Source organism: Bos taurus, chromosome 2 (assembly GCF_002263795.3).
Source record: "Bos taurus isolate L1 Dominette 01449 registration number 42190680 breed Hereford chromosome 2, ARS-UCD2.0, whole genome shotgun sequence".
NCBI classification, from domain to species: Eukaryota; Metazoa; Chordata; class Mammalia; order Artiodactyla; family Bovidae; genus Bos; species Bos taurus.
The window spans coordinates 87,946,690-87,969,393 of NC_037329.1; the positions used below are offsets into that span (position 1 = coordinate 87,946,690).

At 40.4% G+C, this 22,704-nt stretch overlaps 1 protein-coding gene across 2 annotated transcripts in view; it reads right to left on the minus strand.

The window, feature by feature from the left end:
• The window catches only part of SATB2 (SATB homeobox 2), a 198,797-nt gene that overhangs the window by 105,755 nt on the left and 70,338 nt on the right, over positions 1–22,704 (minus strand). For both annotated transcript variants that reach the window (XM_059876300.1, NM_001206070.1), the window contains exons 3-4: positions 14,132–14,258; positions 12,885–13,008 (exon numbers count right to left, since the gene is read on the minus strand). In XM_059876300.1, coding sequence (XP_059732283.1) covers positions 12,885–13,008; positions 14,132–14,258 — 251 coding nt within the window. The remainder of the gene's footprint in view (positions 1–12,884; positions 13,009–14,131; positions 14,259–22,704) is intronic.

The window sequence follows — 22,704 nt, forward strand, 5'->3', positions numbered from 1 at the left end:
TGTGACATTGTACAGGAGACAGGGAGCAAACCATCACCAAGAAAAAGAAATGCAAAAAAGCAAAATGGCTATCTGAGGAGGCCTTACAAATAGCTGTGAAAGAAGAGGTGCGAAAAGCAAAGGAAAAAAGGAAAGATATACCCATTTGAATGCACAGTTCCAAAGAACAGTAAGGAGAGATAAGAACGTCATCCTCAGCGATCAGTGCAAAGAATTAAGGAAAATAATAGAATGGGAAAGACTAGAGATCTCTTCAAGAAAATTAGAGATACCAAGGGAACATTTCATGCAAGGATGGGATCGATAACAGACAGAAATGGTATGGACCTAACAGAAGCAGAAGATATTCAGAAGAGGTGGCAAGAGTACACAGAAGAACTGTACAAGAAAGATCTTCATGACTCAGATAATCACGATGGTGTGATTACTCACCTAGAGCCAGACATTCTGGAATGTGAAGTCAAGTGGGCCTTAGGAAGCATCACTACGAACAAAGTTAGTGGAGGTGATGGAATTCCAGTTGAGCTATTTCAAATCCTAAAAGATGATGCTGTGAAAGTGCTGCACTCAATATGCCAGCAAATTTGGAAAACTCAGCAGTGGCCACAGGACTGGTAAAGGTCAGTTATCATTCCAATCCCAAAGAAAGGCAATGCCAACGAATGCTCAAACTACCGCACAATTGCACTCTTGTCACATGCTAGTAATGCTCAAAATTCTCCAAGCCAGGCTTCAGCAGTACATGAACCGTGAACTTCCAGATGTTCAAGCTGGCTTTAGAAAAGGCAGAGGAACCAGAGATCAAATTGCCAACACCCATTGGATCATCGAAAAAGCAAGAGAGTTCCAGAAAAACATCTATTTCTGCTTTATTGACTATGCCAAAGCCTTTGACTGTGTGGATCACAAGAAACTGTGGAAAATTCTGGAAGAGATGGGAATACCAGACCACCTGACCTGCCTCTTGAGAAATCCGTACGCAGGTCAGGAAGCAACAGAACTGGACATGGAACAACAAACTGGTTCCAAATAGGAGAAGGAGTACGTCAAGGCTATATATTGTCACCCTGTTTATTTAACTTATATGCAGAGTACATCATGAGAAACGCTGGGCTGGATGAAGCAAAAGCTGGAATCAAGATTGACAGGAGAAATATAAATAACCTCAGATATGCAGATGACACCACCCTTATGGCAGAAAGTGAAGAGGAACTAAAGAGCCTCTTGATGAAAGTGAAAGAGGATAGTGAAAAAGCTGGCTTAAAGCTCAACATTCAGAAAACTAAGATCATGGCATCCGGTTCTATCACTTCATGGGAAATAGATGGAGAAACAGTGGTAACAGTGTCAGACTTTATTTTTTTAGGCTCCAAAATCACTGCAGATGGTGACTGCAACCATGAAATTAATAGACACTTACTCCTTGGAAGTAAAGTTATGACCAACCTAGACAGCATATTAAAAAGCACTTTGCCAACAAAAGTCCATCTAGTCAAGGCTATGGTTTTTCCAGTAGTCATGTATGGATGTGAGAGTTGGACTATAAGGAAAGTTGAGCGCTGAAGAATTGATGCTTTTGAAGTGTGGTGTTGGAGAAGACTCTTGAGAGTCCCTTGGACTGCAAGGAGATCCAACCAGTCCATCCTAAAGGAGATCAGTCCTGGGTGTTCACTGGAAGGACTGATGTTGAAGATGAAACTCTAATACTTTGGCCACCTGATGTGAAGAACTGACTAATTGGAAAAGACCCTGATGCTGAGAAAAACTGAAGGTGGGAGGAGAAGGGGACAACAGAAGATGAGATGGTTGGATGGCATCAATGACTCAATGGATATGAGTTTGGGTGAACTTCGGGAGTTGGTAATGGACAGAGAGGCCTGGTGTGCTGCAGTCCATGGGGTCACAAAGAGTTGGACACAACTAAGCTACTGAACTGAACTGATGTGGCAAGAAAATAAATATCAGGGCTTCTATTGGCTTCATCAAAGATGGTCTTATACTAGAGTTGGGCTCACACATATTTAAAAAAGAGGAGTTGGCAAATGTGGTATATAACACAGTGGAATACTACTCAGTCATAAAAAAGAATTAAATCCTCTCATTTGCAAAAACATGAATGGACCTTGCAGGTATTATGTTAAGTGAAATAAATCAGAGAAACACAAATGCTGTATGATTTCACTCATATGGAATCTAAAAATTAAAAAAAAAAAAAAACAAAATTAAAACAAACTCAGAGATACAGATATCAGATTAGTGGTTACCAGAGAGGAAGAGAGTTGCAGGGTGGCTGAAACTGGGGAAGGAGCTCAACTGTATGGTAATGCTTGGTAATTAGGCCTGTGGCAGTGATCACTTTGTAGAGTACACAGATGTCAAACAGTAAATTCTTCTCATCTGAAACTTATATACTAAAACAATAATAATAATTAAAAGATAATAGAAAAAAAAAGGAGTTGGCTACCCTGAGATTCAGTCAGGCTTGTTCTCTTCCCTGTATCATTATGAGTTTCCAGCTCTACAAAGCACAGAAAAAAACAATAGGTTTAAGCTAGGAACTGAGTAAAGGAACTGGGTAGTAAATAAAAAGTTTCCTATGTAATGATAAACTTTAGTCACCAGAAAGGTCTCTTCAAATTTGTGGCACCTTTTATTCATATAAATTCTCTGCAGTTCTTTACATTTAGTTGACCCTCAAAGTAGCTCTACTGATACAAATCTTTGTAATTCAACCCAAGAGAGCTTTAAAAATAGAAGAGGTATTTCTTGGGGATATTGTAAATGAAAGATCATGTTATGTACTACTAGTCCAGTTTCAACTATAAACATTCTATAACCCTAAATTAGACTACTATATTCTCACTGCCTTTGTCTGAATCACTAGACCTCACTGGAATACTCTAAACACATACTACAAGGTCATGTTAATGTTTTTTGGTGTCAATTTATATTTAAAACATCAAAACAATTTATTATAAACAAAATTGAAAGGGGATAATGTAGAGCAAGCACATGATGACTTTTACTTTACAAGGAAGGGTGTTCTCCAGCAGCCCTGGGACACAGACAATTTTTATTTTCCACATTTCATCATATAGTCATCCCCCGGTATCCATGGGTTCTACATCCAAGCATCCAAACTATAGATTGAAAATATTGGGGAACAAATTCCAGAATGTTCCAAAAAGCAAAACTTGAATTTCCTGTGCATACTGCAGCACATGCAGTGTGCAACTATGAACATAGCATTTAATCTAGAGATGACTTAAAGTATATAGGAGCATGTACACTGGGTATATGCAAATACTACATTATTTTATACATGTTATTTAAAGATCTGAGAACCTGGGTATCTGCAAGGGGGTCCTAGGATACCAAGGGACGACACTACTTTAATATCACTGAAATTGGGATGCATCTTACAATCAACAGCATCTTGGACCTGATGAGATACAGTTGCTGCAAAATGGGATGAGTAATGATTAAAATCTCTCCCACCTACCACCCTGCCAAAAAACATCTAATTTCCATTCACTGCTTTAAAAATATGTATATAATTTTGTAGTCTACATTGCTCTTTTATGTTTTCCAATCATTTGAGAGCAACCATACAATTGGACTTTTAGAATACCCAATTTTTTTTTGACAAATGAACAAGATCTGAGTCTACTTTTTCAATCCAGAATACAACCAACTTCTGAGTATTCATGTTAACATAAAGCAATACTGATATGAATAACCCAAAAGATATGTGTGCTGTTATTTTTAACACAAACTATGGGACTATGTTTTATTAAATATTAATATTTATATTATAATTAAATAGAGGGCTTTCCTAGTAACTCAGTTGGTAAAGAAAACTGCCTGCAGTGCAGAGACTACGTGCAATTCAGGAGACCCAGGCTCAGTCCTTGGGTTGGGAACATTTCCTGGCAAAAGAAACAGCAACCCACTCCAGTATTCTTGCTTGGGAAATCCCATGGACAGAGAAGCATGGTGGATTACAGTCCATGGTGTCCCATGGAGTTGAACATGACTTAGCAACTAAAATCAAAATATAATTAAATATATTTAAATAGAAATATAATTAAATAGACTAATATTAAATACCCTGGAGAAGGAAACAGCAACCCACTCCAGTATTCTTGCCTGGAGAATCCCATGGACAGAGGAGCCTGGCGGGCTACAGTCCACGGGGTCACAAAGAGTCAGACACGACTGAGCGACTTCACTCACTCACTCAATATTAAATGACTAATAATAAACTGACTTTGCATTTAATAAACATGCTTCACTTTGCATAGTGGGGGATTGTGAGAAAGAAAGGAGAAGACGTGTATGAGGGGCAACTGAAGCAGCCCCCCTCAGATGCTTACTCACAACCATAAACAGCACAGACAGTGATTGTAGACAAAGCTATTTATGAAAAACATTATGTACTGAAATAAACAGAAAGGTTTAACACATCCTCCTAACTACAGAAAAATTTTTGAAAGTTGTGGGCTTCTTTGTAACCAATCATGAAATTTTAAATATAAAGCACGTAGATAAGGGATTAAAATCCCTTATTTGCAGCCACTCTGACACCTCTGCCACTTATATTTGGAAGTTATTTTTTAATAAAATAAGAGAACTCAAAATATACCAGAATTACTTACTGCAAAGTTTGCTAACTAATTTGAAATTGCTCTAAGGCAACTGCAAGAGAACATTATGGTATTATTATTAATTCTTATTATAGCTAAGTAGAAATTATACAACTAAGAAAAACAAATTTTCTTTTAGCTTCCTTAGACAAATTTTAAACTCACTTGTTTGTTTTTGACTATCCCAGAAAAGAGATGTCACCTATCATTTTAAGTATGGTTCCATTTTTCAGACTAAGGACCCAGAAACTCAGAATAAAGAAGCAGCTTGTTCAAAGTCAAATAGCAGCAGGGAGCAGCACAGAGAGACACGACCACTAGGCCACACTATTTCTTGGGAAATCTTCACCACCATCTCCATCAGTGAACACAAGCCCAAAGTAGATACTGCAACCAATTCTTTAGACAAAGCAAGAAACAAGGTGACAAAAATGAAACAAAAAGTTTCAGGCCTTTATATGAGCTAACTAAGGAATTAAGAATCAGAGGAAGTTAAGGGACCTAAAGGTAATTTAAAACTTAATAGGAAAAGCAAAATAGTAAACACAGGTTAAGATGATTTGTACAGTATACTGGGAAAGACAGAGATCTGAGCAATGCCTTTTCCTCCCTCCCAAAATAGAAAGATAAAATAATCGGGTATTTTTCACCACTTTCCCTTTGACTTAGTGAGATTAGTTTGAACAGCAATGTTATACTAAGAGTAGCTAAGCTGCAGATACATAATACACTCACTGTTAAAAAGACCATTTTAAAACCAAAGTGAATGGTTACATGTTCCATTGGTGAGAATGAATGCCACATCAGAGCAAGAAGTAGGGGGGAAGCTGGCATCTCAGGGCCATCCTTTCTACCTTAGCACAGAGGAAAGAGCACGATGCAGGCAATGAATGACATATGCATTCTTTGCTTGTTTTTAGCCTTGTCATTATGTTTTGTGATATGTTAAATAACTATTAAACATGCTGCTGCTGCTGCTGCTGCGTCGCTTCAGTCGTGTCCGACTCTGTGCGACCCCATAGATGGCAGCCCACCAGGCTTCCCGTCCCTGGGATTCGCCAGGCAAGAACACTGGAGTGGGTTGCCATTTCCTTCTCCAATGCATGACAGTGAAAAGTGAAAGTGAAGTTGCTCAGTCGTGTCCGACTCTAGCGATCCCATGAACTGCAGCCTACCAGGCTCCTCTGTCCATGGGATTTTCTAGGCAAAAGTACTGGAGTGGAGTGCCATTGCCTTCTCTGTATTAAACATGAGATCATAATAATACTTCAATTAAGGATATGAAGTGAAAGTGAAAGTGTTAGTCACTCAGTCGTGTCCAACTCTTTTCGATCTGATGAACTGTAGCCCACCAGGCTCCTCTGTCCATGGGATTCTCCAGACAAGGATACTAGAGTGGGTTGCCATTCCCTTCTCCAGGGGATCTTCCTGACCCAGGGATTGAACCTGGGTCTCCTGTACTGCAGATAGATTCCTTACTGTCTGAGCCACCAGGAAGGTATAGTATAGGGAAAAAATGACTTGGAGGAATTATTTTATCATGAAAAATTAATGTTATTTGTCAGCCTTCTAACATCCTTTTCCATCACCATTTCTGAGTTATACTATCAAAATGGAAACTTCCTGCCATTCTAGTTGATAGAAATACTTCCTCTGGGCTGTGGAGTCTGACATGAGTCAATTCAAGAACTCCTTACCTAAAAGACCATGGAAGGGCTTGCTTGTGTGACAGAGGCACCCTCATCTGTGAGAGTGAAATATGGATACTAGCCTCTGAGGCTGGAAGGATTCAGAGAGAAGATCTGTGCAGAACGCCTAGCGCACAGGATATGGAGCCAGTGAATGTCAGCTTTCTTCCCTCCATGCAGTCATTTCTCAGACATCATCCCAGTCACCCGCTGGGAACTACTTTGAAGTTGTCATTTGTGCGTGCCCATCCACAAGATTCACGAGGTTGGACGTGAACTAATACAACTTTGCATGATAATAACTGAAAGGGACAGTCAACACCTGGTTAACACAGGACATACGTGAATTTAAGATTAAATGAAATGGACAGTTGGCAACTGGTTAAGACAATACCTATCAGTCACTAGTCTATAGATGAGTGCATGATCAATTTGTTATTTTCTATTGATCCATTTGGCTATACGATTTCATTGTCTGATTATTTTGGCATATTGCAATTTAAGTTGGTCCTTTAATGACCCCTCCAATGGGCAAGACTTGCTTAGAATGACACAAATCATTATCCTACAATCTGTGTCTCTAAAAGACTACATAAACACCACCATAATACAATAACATTTTCACAGTTCAGTAACTTCTACCAGTCATCTTGTTCCTCAAATATTTGGCAATAAAACCTCAACTAGGGGCATGGGACACTGCTGCTTTAAAAACATATCTATATGCCAAGTGAAATAAACCAAGACAAAAGGACAAATATTCTATGATTCTACTTTTATGAGACATTTAGAATAAGTAAATTCATAGGGACAGAAAATAGAACAGAGGTAACCAGGGGCTGTTGGAAGAGAGAAGAATAGGCAATTATTGCTTAATACTTACAGAACTTTCATCTGGAGTGATGAAAAGTTTTGAAAATAGATGGGGGTGGGGGGTTATGATTGTACAACATGTAAATGTAGTTAGTAATACTGGATTATAAAATTATAAATTTAAAAATTGTTAAAATGATAAACTTCATATTATGTATTTTTACCACATACACGAAAAAAGTTTTAAGCATGTGTAGTGTTGCAGAGATAACGTTAGGAAGGGAGGAGGGGACATTTGCAAACTGTCCTTCCATTTGATCATCTTAATAACCTATGAGATAGTTAAGGTGGGTACTGCTAGATCTTTTTATTTTAATGGATTAAAACCCTAAGGATCTGGGGTTTTGTCTTTTAACTTTTCCTTGAATAAAAAATTAGTAAGCCACAGAAAGACATGTTCATAATGTTTTCAAATTGGAATAGTTAGAGACCATTTAATAAGGGAGACCTAGGCCTAAGGTTGGAGAAGGCAATGGCACCCCACTCCAGTACTCTTGCCTGGAAAATCCCATGGATGGAGGAGCCTGGTAGGCTGCAGTCCATGGGGTCGCTAGGAGTCAGACACGACTTCACTTTCACTTTTCACTTTCATGCATTGGAGAGAAGGAAATGGCAACCCACCCCAGTGTTCTTGCCTGGAGAATCCTGGGGACGGGGGAGCCTGGTGGGCTTCCGTCTATGGGGTCGCACAGAGTCAGACAGGACTGAAGTGACTTAGCAGCAGCAGCAGCAGGCCTAAGGTACAGTAAATTAGGATGCTTGGGACAGACAATGGGGCTGATGGAAGAGGCTGGAAGTGGTGACTCAGGAGGACATCAGAGGAAAAGGAAGAAGCTGTCAGCACTTAAACATATTTTGAAAGGTGAAATCAAAAATAAATACACAGACACACAAACATAACCTATACTTTCTAAGCATCTGGCTAGACAGAGAACAGCTAAATCACGACTTCCCTGTCTTTAAATATATATTCCTCAGCCTGCAATTGTTGCCCTTTTATGGACTTTTCCACTCTTTCCTTCTGCCCTCAAACCTGCTCTTTTGAAATGTAGACCACTGGGATATTCAAGAAAACATATACTAGCCACTGAATTATTCTTTTATGCAACTGCCAAACTTAAGTGAGGAAATACTTAAAATGGATTGACGTGGGGGTAATAAGGGAGAATATTTCAAAACCAGTCTTTTACTCATGAACTGAGAATATTTTAAATAGCCCAATAATCTACCATTCTCCTGTGAAATACTATTGGGTGCTCCACTCTCTTCTTCCTAGGCTGAAAGCTTCGATTCTTTCATCTTCACCACTATACCCCCAATCCTTTGTAAAGTACCTGACTCAACTAAGACTCCACTCCAGCTGGTAAAATACATTTTAAAATTACTGTTTCACCTTCTATAAACAAAAATTAATTCTTTTTCACACTATACAGGTTGAATAAAAATATATTCACCTATTCTATGGTAACCACCAACAAAATGAGTGAGCTTATCTCCACACTGAAATCCAACCCAGCTATGCAATTTAAGTGAATAATCCAGAATGTTTCAGAGTAACAGGCATAGGATTAATGCAGACACGTATATTATGTGCCCTTGCTGGCTGAGAAGGAGTACTCCAGTGATGTTTTCCAAAATCACACAACATACCAGAAGCCTGAATCAAATATCCCCCATATGTAAGCAATAGAAAAGAGCCCCCATTTGATTGAAAATGTTCTGGGGGCATCAACCACCAAAGTACTATATTCATTGTTTCTCATTCAAAATATTTTAGAGCTGCCAAGAACACTGTAAAAATAATAAAACTTTATATTTTATAAAACTTTCTAAAACATTTTAATTATTAAATTAATTAAAGACCTTAGAGCAGTGGCTCTCAACCAAGAATCATTTTCCTCCTTTCAAAGGACATTTGGCAATGTCGAGACATTTTGGCTGGCGCTGGGTGGGGTGGGGAATGCTACTGGCATCTAGTAGGTAGAGGTCAAGGATGCTGCTAAACATCCTATAATACACAGAATCACAGCTCATTCCCCAATCACAAAGAGTATCCAACCCAAAAGCTTAGTTGGGCCAAAGTTTAAAACTCCTGCCTTACAGTAACAACTACATGCAAGATACACTTTGTGCTGAATGCTGAGAACACTGAGATAAAAGATAAGAGATGGCTTCTGCTATTGTGAGGCAGTCCATTAAGTGATGAGAACTGGCAGATAACACTGACAGCAGGTTGTGATAAGTGCTCTGACAGGGGTGTGTCCAAAAGGTTACTAAAAGCAGAAGCAACTACTTTAATCAGAAGGTCAGGGTTCTTCACCAGAAGTGACTTCCCAGCTGATATTTGAAAGATTTCATCAAGCAGAAGAGAGTAGGGTGTGCTAGCCAAGAGAAATCACACAGCACAAGGCAAGTAGTGCCACACCGAAGGACTCCAAGGTCCCCGGCGTTGTGCACAGGGGCCACCGAAGCCAGAGATGAGCATGGCACATCTCCCTTGAGGACTAGTCTCATGTAGACAGGGGAGGCTAGTGATTGAACAGGTAAAGAGGTTTCTACGGCAATTTCAAAAATATCAAAAACATAGGTGCATGGAGTAGAGGAAATGCTAAGGGTAGTAGTTAGGTTGTTTCCATCTTGGGAGTATTTTGGTGAAGTCTGAGCAATGTTAAATGTTTCAATTGCATACACTTGGAGCACTGAGTAGATGTAGGTAGAGGGAGGAAGGTGACTGATAGAAATCAGGCTAGTATCTGTCATCTTCACGGTATACACAGGGTATTCAGTCTGTTCTTCCTATAGGATGAGCAGGGGGAGCCGCTGGAGGCTTATAGACAAGGAAATGATACAATGTTAGTGTTGGAGAAGCAGGTGCCAGAAGAAAGATTATGACGCAGGAGGACTTAAAATATTTCACAAGAGAGGTGATGAAAGTCTAAACAAGGCAATGGCATAAAGGAGGAAGATTTTAATATGGAGGTGGTAGAACCCATAGTATCTACTATGAGAGTGACAGAAAAGAAACTTTTGAGGTTGGGCAACTCGGTGGGCAAGCAATGCGAAGAGAGAATGGGGGAGCAAAAGCATTTTTACAGCAAGGGTAAAGATGTTCTCATTCGAAGCTCAAGACAACCCTGCGAATTACATGACATATGTGGACACAATCATGCCCAGTTTACAGACGAGTTTAATGAGGCTCTGAGAGTGGACAGGCTTGCCCCAGATCACAAAAGAACCGAGATTCAAGAATTCCCTGTTGTCCAATAGGTAGGACATGGTCCTTTCACTTCCCAGGGCCCAGGTTCAATCCCACAAGCCACATGGCTCAGCCAGGGAAAAAAAGAGGGAGAGAGAGAGAGAGAGAGAGTAGAGCTCAGGGCTCTCAGTTCCTCATGTGGGTTCCTTCCATGCAGGCTGTATCTCTAGTCACATCTTACAGCTATAACCAAACCAAATAATCACAACTGATCAATACTGACCAAATTTCTGCAGGCCTCAAAAACCCTGGATAAAATTCCGAATTGGTGATATTAAGTTAGGAGCTTGTCTACTTCCAGGCAAAGCCCAATTTGACTTTTAAGTAAATCCAAGAGAAAATTAACTGTGACTAACTGTAAAATTTAAGACAAATGACTGAATTGTTTCTCTAAATTGTTCTTTATCCAGTCCCTATATGTGATCAGAATAATTCAAAATATATATATTTTAGAACTTCATAAGTAATCACATTGGAATAAATAAAAATTCTAGCAACAAGCTTTAATCCTATGTACATCCTCTGGAGGAGGAAATAGCAACCCACTCCAGTATTGTTGGCTGAAAAATCCCATAGACAGAGGAGCCTGGTGTGACTCCAAAAGGTCACAAAAAGTTAGACAAAACATACCAACAGGGAGGTACTGAAATGGCCTACGAAAGCTGTGAGCACAGAAGCAGGGACATGACTGATGGTCAAGAAACACTAGTGTCCCTTTCCATCTACCAGTCACTCAGGTGCACGCTGTCTTGATTTTTTTGGAATCAAAGATATTAATAGCAGGCTTTGTCTCAGAGGATCTATTCCAAAACACTCTCCAAGACACATATAAAAAATATTCCGTTCACACCAACAATATCATGTCTCAATCATAACAGCTGGTACTATTTATGGAGTATCATTGTATGCCAGTACTAGGCCAAGAATTTATGTGATTTATCTCATTACTCCTCATTATATGACTCAGAACTATTACTCTCCTGGTTTTACTTACAAAGAAATAGATAAGGTCACAGAGGCTTGTAAGCCAAGACATGAACCCAGATCTGATTGATTCTCAATGCTGACTCTTAACCACTAGGCTTCCTACTTCCCCCAAAGACTGTTATCCTAGAACATAGCTCAGGACATATCAAGTTTCCATAGTTCTTGTTATCATCCCTTGAACTTGACAGACATGCAGTCAGCCTACTGTCTTAAATCAAGTGTAGCAACTCACACCAGAAAATGGATTTCCATTCATAGCTTTAAATAATGTCAACCTGAGTTCACTTCACAGCTGTTCTAAGCCACTCCCTATAGCCACTAAAACATCTTATTAGAAAAAGTGGTGCCCTCACCCATGAACACAAACAGAAACAGAAGCTCTTCCTCTGCATTCGTCCCTTTCATCCTCTCGATCTCTTACTTTTGTGACTTCTTATAGCTTATGATCAGTTCATTAAAGAAAGAGTACCACTTTTTCTCACAGTGCATTTTTACATGCTGAACTCACCACAAAATCTCTATAGAACATATATGATGCAAAGATCATCTCTCTCTGCTAGACCTAGAAAAGGCTCAATAAACAAACATAAACAAATTAAGATGTATTTGGCATGGTTGACCCATTTCATTGACCAAGAAATGCAATCTGGAGCCTGAACTTTGGCAAGGGAGGTCTCAACTGGAGTTGCAATTAACCAGCTGAGTAAGCTTATGCAGGTAAAGTGCCTCTGAGCCTTGTTTTCTTGATCTATAAAATAGAAATATTGATACACACCTCCTATGACATGTATGAGAAGTTAAAGAATGAGTGTAAAATGTTTTAATGTGACTCCTACTACATCGGAGCTCTAGTAAGTGATAAGTTCTCCTCTACAACAAAATTCACCACAATCTCCATAGTTTTGCCCACCTAAGATGTAGTGTCATCCTCTAGGGGATCTTCCCAACCCAGGGATCAAACCCAGGTCTCCTGCATTGCAGGCAGATTTTTTACTGTCTGAGCCACCAGGGAAGCCCAAGAATACTGGAATGGATAGCCCATCCTTTCTCGAGGGGAACTTCCTGACCCAGAAATCAAACTGGGGTCTCCTGCATTGCAGGTGGATTCTTTACCAGCTGAGCCACCGGGGACTCATTGCAAAAGTTCCTGATGCTGGGAAAGACTGAGGGCAGAAGGAAAAGAGGGCATCAGAGGATGAGAAGGCTGGACAGCACCACCGATGCAATGAACATGAACTTGGACAAACTCTGGGAGATGGAGAGGGACAGGGAGGCCTGGCATGCTGTAGTCCATGGGATCACAAAGAGTCGGACACAGCTGGGCAACTGAACAACACGATGTAGTGTGAATATAAAGACAACTGTCTGAGCGGGAGTGCCCCTCCTGCTAGACAGCACACCCATGGCTGCTTCGTTTGTTCTGAAGACACTGACCTGGGAGAGAGGGCATTCTTTGGCTAATGTGCTCTGGTTCATCTCTTTAAGCAATTCCTTTAAGGCATTGCGGACCGTGGCATGGTTCCACTGCTCTGCAGGCAAGTCTTCCAACTTCGAACAACTGGAAAACAGAGGAAGAATGAATGACATGCAAACCCTAATAGTGTTGAGTACAGCAGTCACCCTCCGTCCTGTAAAGCATAGTCAAAGAACAGGGTCGAACCTGGGCTTGAAATGAGGGAAAGGGAGTAAAACTGCTTCTCTAGGGCCTCTGCAGAGCCCATCGTGGCCTCTTTCAGTTGCCCATCACACTAGCCTGAGAAAAACAGTCATTTTGCAGATAAAGAAATGCCAATTTTTAAAAATATGATTTTTCCAACCTGCTGATAGAAATGGCATGGCAGTGTAATTACAAACTTCTGCAACTTAAATTTAATTATTGGCCATTCCTAAGGTTAAATGTAACAGAAGCTTCATCAGATTTGAAGGCCTACTTTCACTTTCACCCTTAACCCTCACAGAACAATCTAGAGATGTTACTTACCTAACCAAAAAATAACTAAAGACATTAAAGTATTCCTAGACAAGGACAGGAATGGTAGGTCCCTATTAAAGTGCAAATTCTCTGAAAGGGGGTAAATTCAAAACCTATAGAGGAAAGGACAATATAAGGGATATAACTTGCAGGCACTTTACAACACAAGGTATGGCAGAGAACCTCTAGATTCTTTAACGGTATGCTTTGTCTTGAGTGCTGTATCTGAAAAAAAGGAACCATTCCCAGAACTTCTGCAGGCTACCAAAGAGGAAAGCAAAGTCCAGTGCCAGCGCCCTCTGGGTAAGCAGGCTACTCAGGCACCCAACCCACCCCTCAAACACAAGCCTGAAACAGCAGAGGTGTTGATTCTTCAAGTATTATGTACTAAGCATTTAACCAGAGGACTCATTAAATTAGGGGCTTTGGAAAGTGCCCCTTTATGGGCTGCAGATTTTTAATGATTTATCAAGCTTCCCCTAAGTTACCACTTCACTGCTTCTGAAAACAAAACATAAAACAGTTGGAATGTGGACTATAAAGATGCCTGGTGAAGGGCCCCCTTCCCCTCCTCTTCTTTTTTTTCTCTTTTCATTTCATCCAATGTCAAGAAATTAACAAAGGCAGGATGAGCTGATCTCTGCAGCGAGTCTATGATCGACGGAGCAGCTCCAAGAGTAAGGAAGGGCAGATGTTCAGAGACACCCACCTTTGTAATTGGATTTTCAACGTCACGACGTGATAGACATCTTGCAGCATGTCGGCCACTGTCGCGTCAGGTGCATCTGTCACGTAACTGAGGGGGAGAGGGTTCCACCTCCCCAGCTTGATTATTCCTGCACAGGGAAGAAAAACATAATAAACACATAGCTGCTATTTATTAAACCCTCCCATTGTTTGTTCAATGTTAAGCAGGTCATCCAATAGCCAACATTCAAGGCCCACTCAGATATTTGACAACCCCGTGCAATAGCCTATTTCTCTCTGGCTGACAATTGAGTTAACTATACAGGAAGATGAGAATGAAAGGATGAGGTTTAATCACGGACAATCAGTTTTTTTTATGTTTTCCTGTTTCTTAAATTACTTAGAAAACCATACGGACACTTCCTTCCCCCAAAGTCTTATTTCACAGTCTAACTTAAGACTGATGCTAAATATACCGAACTGCTGATTTCATAGACAAAAAAAAAAAAAAAAAAAGCAAGTCTTAAGTAAATATAAGATTCAGTTTTGAATTGTACAAGAAAATTCCTGTGTGTGGGCTCAGCACACACACAGTCACATCCTGGTTGTGGTGCGAACCCCAGTGTGAATAGCATTTGGAGCTGAAGAAGCAATGAGAATTCACTTCTAAATTCACATTTCACCAGGCGGAGGGCTTGTGTTCCATAGCACAATGACTGACCACAGATCAGAAACAGCAGAGATGCCTTCAACTTCCTTTTTTTACCCCTTTGATAGTTCCTCAGCCTTTTTTACAGTGACAGTGGTACCCTTCCCCTGTGCTACATATGGTAAACACTCGTGACAATGGAGAGAATAAAAATCCTGGTCAGACCTGGACAGATTCACAGGACAGCTTCAGCAAGGCATGATGAAAATGCTAGGCTATTCACCAGATGGACCTTATCTGGAGCACAGGGCACCCATACACTGATAACAAAATATAAAGAGAAACCCATTTCACAAACAACACAGAGAAACAAACATTTTATTTGTATGCTACAAAAAAATCCAAAGGTCCCCTAGATGTCAAAAACTGCCACACATCCCACACAGCCATGCTTCAGTGATAGACGAGGAACAGCATTTTTATTTTTATTATTGGCAACACAGGTGAGTTCCAGCTACATTGTTCTTTCAAAAAATATATTTTATCATCAAAGAGAGATAACACCTGTATACCCAAGTAAACCTTTAAAAGCTTCACAAGATGCTGCTTTATAGCTATGGGGCAAAATTCCAATCATAGGAAATGAACTTTCTGGTCAGGGCATGTCCTGTCCAAGATGAAATCAATGAATGCGCAATGCTTGACATAATGCTTGAAAACAGGGAATAAACAGAACAAAAATATTAAAATGATGCACTGTTTCAGTATTAAGATTTAACAATCTGGTGCTGAATATGCTGCAGTATAAATAGTGCCTGGACTCAGATCCAATAAAGTAACACAGCTCTCATTCATAGTACCGTATGTCTCCAGTTCTGGCTCCTTAAGTCATATTTCACTTGCCAAGAAAAGCTGTTTTCTTGTGGGGATAGTTTTCCTAACATTCTCTCTCATGACAATGAAAAGTGCACAGCACACAGCATGGAGTAGTCATGAAATGAACATCCAGCACCCACTGGACAGCCATCCACAGAGGCCAGGTCTGCTTCCTTGCTTCCTTTACTGCTTCTGACTTTTGAAAGTACTAAAAAGATACCATGGGACATGTCTAACATATTTCCTTTAAAAAAAAAAAAAAAACCACTCCACAGTTTTAAATTCCCTTTAAAAATCCATTATCGTGATAGCCCATAAGTTGAGTATAACCTGTGTGTGCATGCTAAGTCGCTTCAGTTGTGTCTGACTCTTTGCAACCCTAAGGACTGGAGCCTGCCAGGTTCCTCTGTCCATGGGATTCTCCAGGCAAGAATACTGAAGTGGTTGCTGAGCCCTCCTCCAGGGAATCTTCCTGAGCCAGGGATTGAACCCACTCTCTTGCGTATTTCCCGCACCGGCCGGTGGGTTCTTTACCACTAACACCACCTGGGAAGCCTGAGTATAACCTGACCATCTCCTAAAGGTGGTATTCTATTATAAGAGATTAGAGGGAGAAAAAACAAAGCCAGCAACTCCTAAACAAGTAGAAGACAACTGTGTGGGTCATTTGGTTACTAAGAATACAAAGGTAACATGAAGCCATCGAATTCTGTAAACTTTAACACACACCTCTAGAGGTGATTCATGCATGCTATTGTGTGCTGTTGTTCATTTCTTTTTATTGTTGTGGAGTGTTCTGCTGCAAGTTTATACCACAATGCAGCCAGACACAACAGAATATCTCCTAATGCTCTCATTTATATAAAATACAAGAACAAGCAAGACTCATCTATGAGAAGAGCGGTCAGAATGTGCTGACCTCAAGAGAGCAGAGTCATGACTGGAAAGGGACATAAAAGGGATTTCTAGTTTTGGCTGGTGGTTGCATGGGTATAAAAATTGTTAAAATCCATGTAACCAAACACCTAATATGCCTGTATTTTATTGTGTTTAATTATACCTCAATTTTTACAAAAGTAGAGGGGGAGGAATCTCTACCGGAAATGATAGACAATCACTCTATTGAAATTATTCATCTCCATTTAGATGAATTCTCTCCCTACCTTGATGAGCCGGAAGGAGACTTGTTTGGGCTGGAATTAGACCCATACAGGTGTCTTCACCACTTAATGCCTGCACAGAGAGCAGCTGCTACAGGTTGGTTTCTACATCTTGGAAGAGAGCTGTTGACACACGCTATTTTCAGGCAATGGGAAGTGGTGTGTGCTTTTTCTTTTTCACACCGTATTGACTAACCTGCACCTAGAAGTCATGCTCTTTGCTTAACTACCTGCCAGAGTTTGCAGGTGCGAGAAGTGCCAGGACCACCATGTCCAGAAGCTGCTCTCTTCCAGCCTGGCAGGGACTTGGAGCAACTCTTCTTAACAAGCCTTTCCTCCAAACGAGGTCTTGTCTAAAGTATTAACCTTCTTTGGAAATACCTTCCTGAGATACAGTCCTCCTTCCTTGGTATAAAACAAATAGAAATATTACTTGGGCTGGTATCAAGTGTTAATTGAGAAAATTGAATTGGTTTTCTTTTTCTTTAATTAATTAACTTTTAATTGAAGGATAACTGCTTTATAGTACTGTGTTGGTTTCTACCAAACATCAATATCAATCAGCCATAGATTTACCCATGTCCCCTCCCACTTGAACATGCCTCCCACCCCCCTTGCCTGAGGAAATCAAATTGGGAAGCAGACACCATAATGACAAAGAACTCCAGCTTCCAAGTCAAATGGCTGCTGCTCATATTCTGGCTCCTCTACCTACTAACCATGTAACCACAGCAAGTTCCATCATTTCCCCGTACCTCAATCCTCTCATCTGTAAAATGCAACAATAAAAATACTGACCTCACATAAATATTGTGAGACTGAATATAGAGCCCTTAGTACAGAGCTTTGTTGTATGTGTTAGTTGCTCAGTTATGTCAAACTCATTATGACCCCATGGGCTGTAGCCTGCCAGGCTCCTCTGTCCATGGAATTCTCCAGGCACAAATACTAGAGTGGGTTGCCATTCCCTTCTCCAGGGAATCTTCCTGACCCACAGATCAAACCCATGTCTCCTGCATTGGCAGGTGGATTCTTTACCATCCGAACCACCAGAGAAGCGCCAGTACAGAGCCTGGATATCGTTAATTCCAACAATTTACAGTAATTATCTTGACACATTTATGCTTCCTAGGGTTTCCCAGGTAGAGCTAGTGGTAAAGAATTGGCCTGCAATGCAGTAGATATAAGAGACACAGGTTCAATCTCTGGGTTGGAAAGATGCCCTGGAGGAGGTAATGGCGACCCACTCCAGTATTCTTGCCATGGACAAGAATCCCATGGATAGAGGAGTCTGGCAGGCTACAGTCCACAGGGTCGCACAGAGTCAGAGACAAACTGAAGTGTCTTATCATGCATGTAATGCTCCCTAAAAGGCAAATATAATTAATTTCAAAAATATTTACTCAAGGATGACTTTAATATCATTTAATATTTAATTCAGTCAAGTGCCTACAAAAGGCCCTCATTATTTTAAATCACAAAGGAAAAGCATGCATCAATTGTGTCCCTCTTTTTATCCCTGTTCCCTTGCCCCTCCCCCCTGCTTATTCATTTCTTACAGCCTTGCTCTGCAGTGTCGCCTTCCTTTTACCCACAAGTAGGTTCAGATCTCTCCTACTTTAAAACTAACAAAATCAGTACAACAACCCTTTACCTCTCAGTGTCTCATTTTTTTGTACCATCAAATGTACTGAAAGTGAACCTCTTTAATTTCACCATCAGAACTTCACCCCAGATATCTATTTTTAGCTCCTTTCATGAGGGCTGGGTTACCTTGAGTAACTTCACTAGGAAATCAGAGATTCACTTCAAATACCCTGTGCTAATTCATCTTAGTAGCCTACAAGCCACACAGGTTCAAGTGTGAAGCACATCAGAAGAGAAGACTGGAAAGAGCTTGGTTCCAACTCTGGAAGGCCTGGATGCCCAACTCAGTAGCACACTGTATGGGTCAGAGGTCATAAGCAAGGCCTGGGGTCAGAGGTGAGTCCATGCCCAGTCCCCTCTGCTTGTCAGCTGTGAGCCTTTGGGCAAGTTGTTCAGTTAGTCTTTTCAAGACTCAGTTTCCACTGTCTGTAAGATGGGGACAGTAATAATGCCTGCTCTTTAGGGTTGCCACCAGGCTTAAAATGAGAATGAGAATGTGGCCGTCGGATGGCACAGAGTAAGTGCCTAGTAAACACGAGAATAAGGTAGATCTTTGAAAGCTCTTGGGTATAGATGTAACACCATCAAAGCAAAACTTCAGGACAATGAAGCTATACTGGGTAGAGGGATTTGCATAATTGACTTGCTTTGCTGTACACCTCAAACTAACCCCAGTGTAAATCAACTATACTCCAATAATTTAAAAAAAAAGAAAAAACCTAGACTAGAATTCAGATGGACTAAAAGAAGGAAGTATTCTGTGGGGAGAAAAAAGGGCTGAAATAATCCAGATAGGTGAATCTAATTATATCATAACAGCCTTTTCCTGACTCCCTCTAAGGAGAGATACAGACCCCCAAGAAATGCTTCAGTACAGTGAAGGAGGACAAAGAAAGAAGAGAGGGTATGTACCCACAGGGGATATCTGACTCACAGTGTTGGAGAAATCTCAATATAAACAGCGTAAGTATACAAAATTCTTTCTAATGCTTATACTCCATGAATAGGTTTTAAAGCTCCAGACCAAAAAACTACACTAAGAGTCAGACATGACTGAGTGACTTCACTTTCACTTTTCCTTTCATGCGCTGGAGAAGGAAATGGCAACCCACTCCAGTGTTCTTGCCTGGAGAATCCCAGGGACGGGGGAGCCTGGGGGGCTGCCGTCTATGGGGTCGCACAGAGTCGGACACGACTGAAGTGACTTAGCAGCAGCAGCAGCAGCCATGATGATTAGATAGTACTAGACACATCCAATGGCACCCCACTCCAATACTTTCGCCGGGAAAATCCCATGGACGGAGCCTGGCAGGCTGCAGTCCATGGGGTCGCTAGAGTCGGACACGACTGAGCGACTTCACTTTCACTTTTCCCTTTGATGCATTGGAGAAGGAAATGGCAACCCACTCCAGTGTTCTTGCCTGGAGAATCCCAGGGACGGGGAAGCCTGGTGGGCTGCCGTCTCTGGGGTCGCACAGAGTTGGACACTACTGAAGCGCCTTAGCAGCAGTAGCAGCAGCAGACACATCCAGGTGGCGCTAGTGGTAAAGAATCTGCCTGCCAATGCAAGTTCGATCGCTAGGTGGGGAAGATCCCCTGGGGTAAGAAATAGCACTCCATTCCAGTATTCTTGCCTGGAAAATTCCATGGGCAGGGGAGCCTGGCAGGCTACAGTCCGTGGGGCTACAGAGAGCTGGACACAACCAAGCGACTGAGCACGCACGCACACACACACACACACACACACACAGCCACGACAGACATACACACCCAGCCAGGCACACAGTACATGCTCAATAAATGGCAATTCCCAATTCTTTTCTGAATATATATCACACTCTCACTTTGTCTGGAGTACTCATCCCATGCCTTCACTTCTGGAAATTGTATGCATTCTTCAAATTATGTACCAAGAATAATTCCAACTCTGGTCAACCCAGCCTGAAGCAACTCCTTTCTCTATGTATCTGCACAGTAAATACTCATGGTTGGTTTGTGTATCCCAGAAGGAGCTTATTTTATCACAATATCCCTTTATAGTACTTTACAGTATACAAAGTGTTTTGTTTTGTTTTTTTTCCCCCAAACCATTAGAGTTCATCCTCAGAGGAGAGCACGGGGTCAGTGTGACACCTGAAAATGAGGTGAAGAACAGAAAAGAGTGAGTTTTCAAGGCATCAGTAGATGATGGCCAGGACTACGCTCCAGGCTTCACCTGACAAGTTTTCTACCTACTGGACTAATTCCCTTCCCACTCAGCTCTGCCCGTGTATGCTGTGCCCCACCACACAGTTACACATGGGGCAAGGTCTTGACATTTAATGTTAAAAAAGGAACACATGAGACCAATAAGCAAACAGGTGTCAGGGCCTAAAAAGCCAGCTTCTCTGAGAAAAAAAATCATCTCCCTCAACAGTGCCATTTCAGACATAACCACTATTTCCCACATCATCTTTCCTATTTCCAAAGAATTTATCACCTGCACACATTTACAAAATGCCTGGTGCTGAGGACTATTACAGATGCAGTTTCAAGGTCTTTGAGTTGCAAATTATGGGCCTTTATTTGGGGGCTGAAATTCATACAGATGTTAACATGATTGACTTGAGCATAATATAAATAAAATTGTTTATATCTAGACAAATCTTTCACTAAAATGCAGAGGACCAATCCATTCTTCATATGACGCCTTTAGACCAAATAACAAAATACAATTGCAGGTAAATTTCCCATTAGTGACATAAAATTAGGTTGCGAATGGAAGCGATTTTTGTCTAAAATTAAAAACATGCAATCATGGAAACCAGTTTTTTACTCTCTCAATGCCGTGTTTCTGCCAAAGAGTGAATATATCACAAAAGAAATATCAATACTTGCTTGTGTTCATTTGTATTTGTTATTTTTATCAGTTTATAACCTGTCTTAAAGACACCAAATACTCTTCTCAGTAAATGCATAATTCATATCACTAGTATTATTTAACTATGTGAAAACAAGCGTGGAGATAATACACATTAGAGTTAATCAATATTTGACTCAAATTTTTAGAAAGTTGATCACTTCTGAGGATAATACAATATAATCAATAAAACATCAAAAGGGTTTATGTTAAGCACTAGGTATTCGTTCATTTAACAAATTTTTCTTTTGTGTCTCCAGCATAAGTCACTAAGATGAAAACATAACCCAATACACATTATCCCTGTAATTATGGAGCTCACAGTTGAGTAGAGTAGCTTATTATTGCTAAACACATACCTAAGTGAAACCATTCTTAAAATAAACCAAAATGACAGTTTTACCCCCTGTACCTCAAATATAAGAAATGTTTATTTCATGAACACCTGCAGCAGATCGCCTATAAAGCATAAGAGAATAATTCTCACAGTTTGCAGTGGCACAGAGATAGATGCTGATAAAACAGATATATATTGGTGTATCGAAGAATAAAGCCTACAAATCAATCGGTGAGACAGATAGAGAAACCCAGCAAGATATCAGCTGTATTCTTATAGAACAGCTTGATGAATAATTTTCTTTTATTCCAGGTACATTTTACCATTAATTTTCAAACAAAATGAAAATTCAGCCTGGGAAAAAAATGAAACATTAGCTTTAATATCTAAAGGCTAAGGTTTACATATTTCATAACTCCTTGAAAAGATCTCAGCAAAAGAGTATCAATACAAAACCCCAGCCTCAGAGTAACTAAGCCCTGGGGCTTCTGGTTGGCAGTATTATTTCCACAATACACCAAATGCTGATGAAGCCCCTTTTAAAAATAGGAGAACTCATGACATTGACTGCATCTGTTTATCCTCCTCAGAGTGGTTGTGTCCCTGTGCTATAGCATGTAATTTTCTGTTGTTCAGCTAAGCTTTGTTAAAGAAATTAAAAACTGTCTATCCTATATAATAAGAACATAGAATTATTTATCCATAAATCAGTTCACAGGAAATCACTACCCAGCAGCATATAATAACTCAGCCTGTGTTTCTAACCTGTGGCCTGACTGTGGTATATCATCAAATTGTAGCAGCATAAAGGCATAAATTGTAGTTATTATTGTTAAACCTGTGGTAAGAATGACTTTTCAATGAGGAAGGAGAAAAAAAGGCAAAACAAAAATGGTTTTTGAAATGCACACATTTTCCTTTTGAATACATAGCTTAGCAGTACCCCAGTAAAACTTAGTGAAACTCTCCTACACTTTCAGCTTTGATTTTAAAGACTATCCATATTTCAGATGTCTTGCATTGAGGT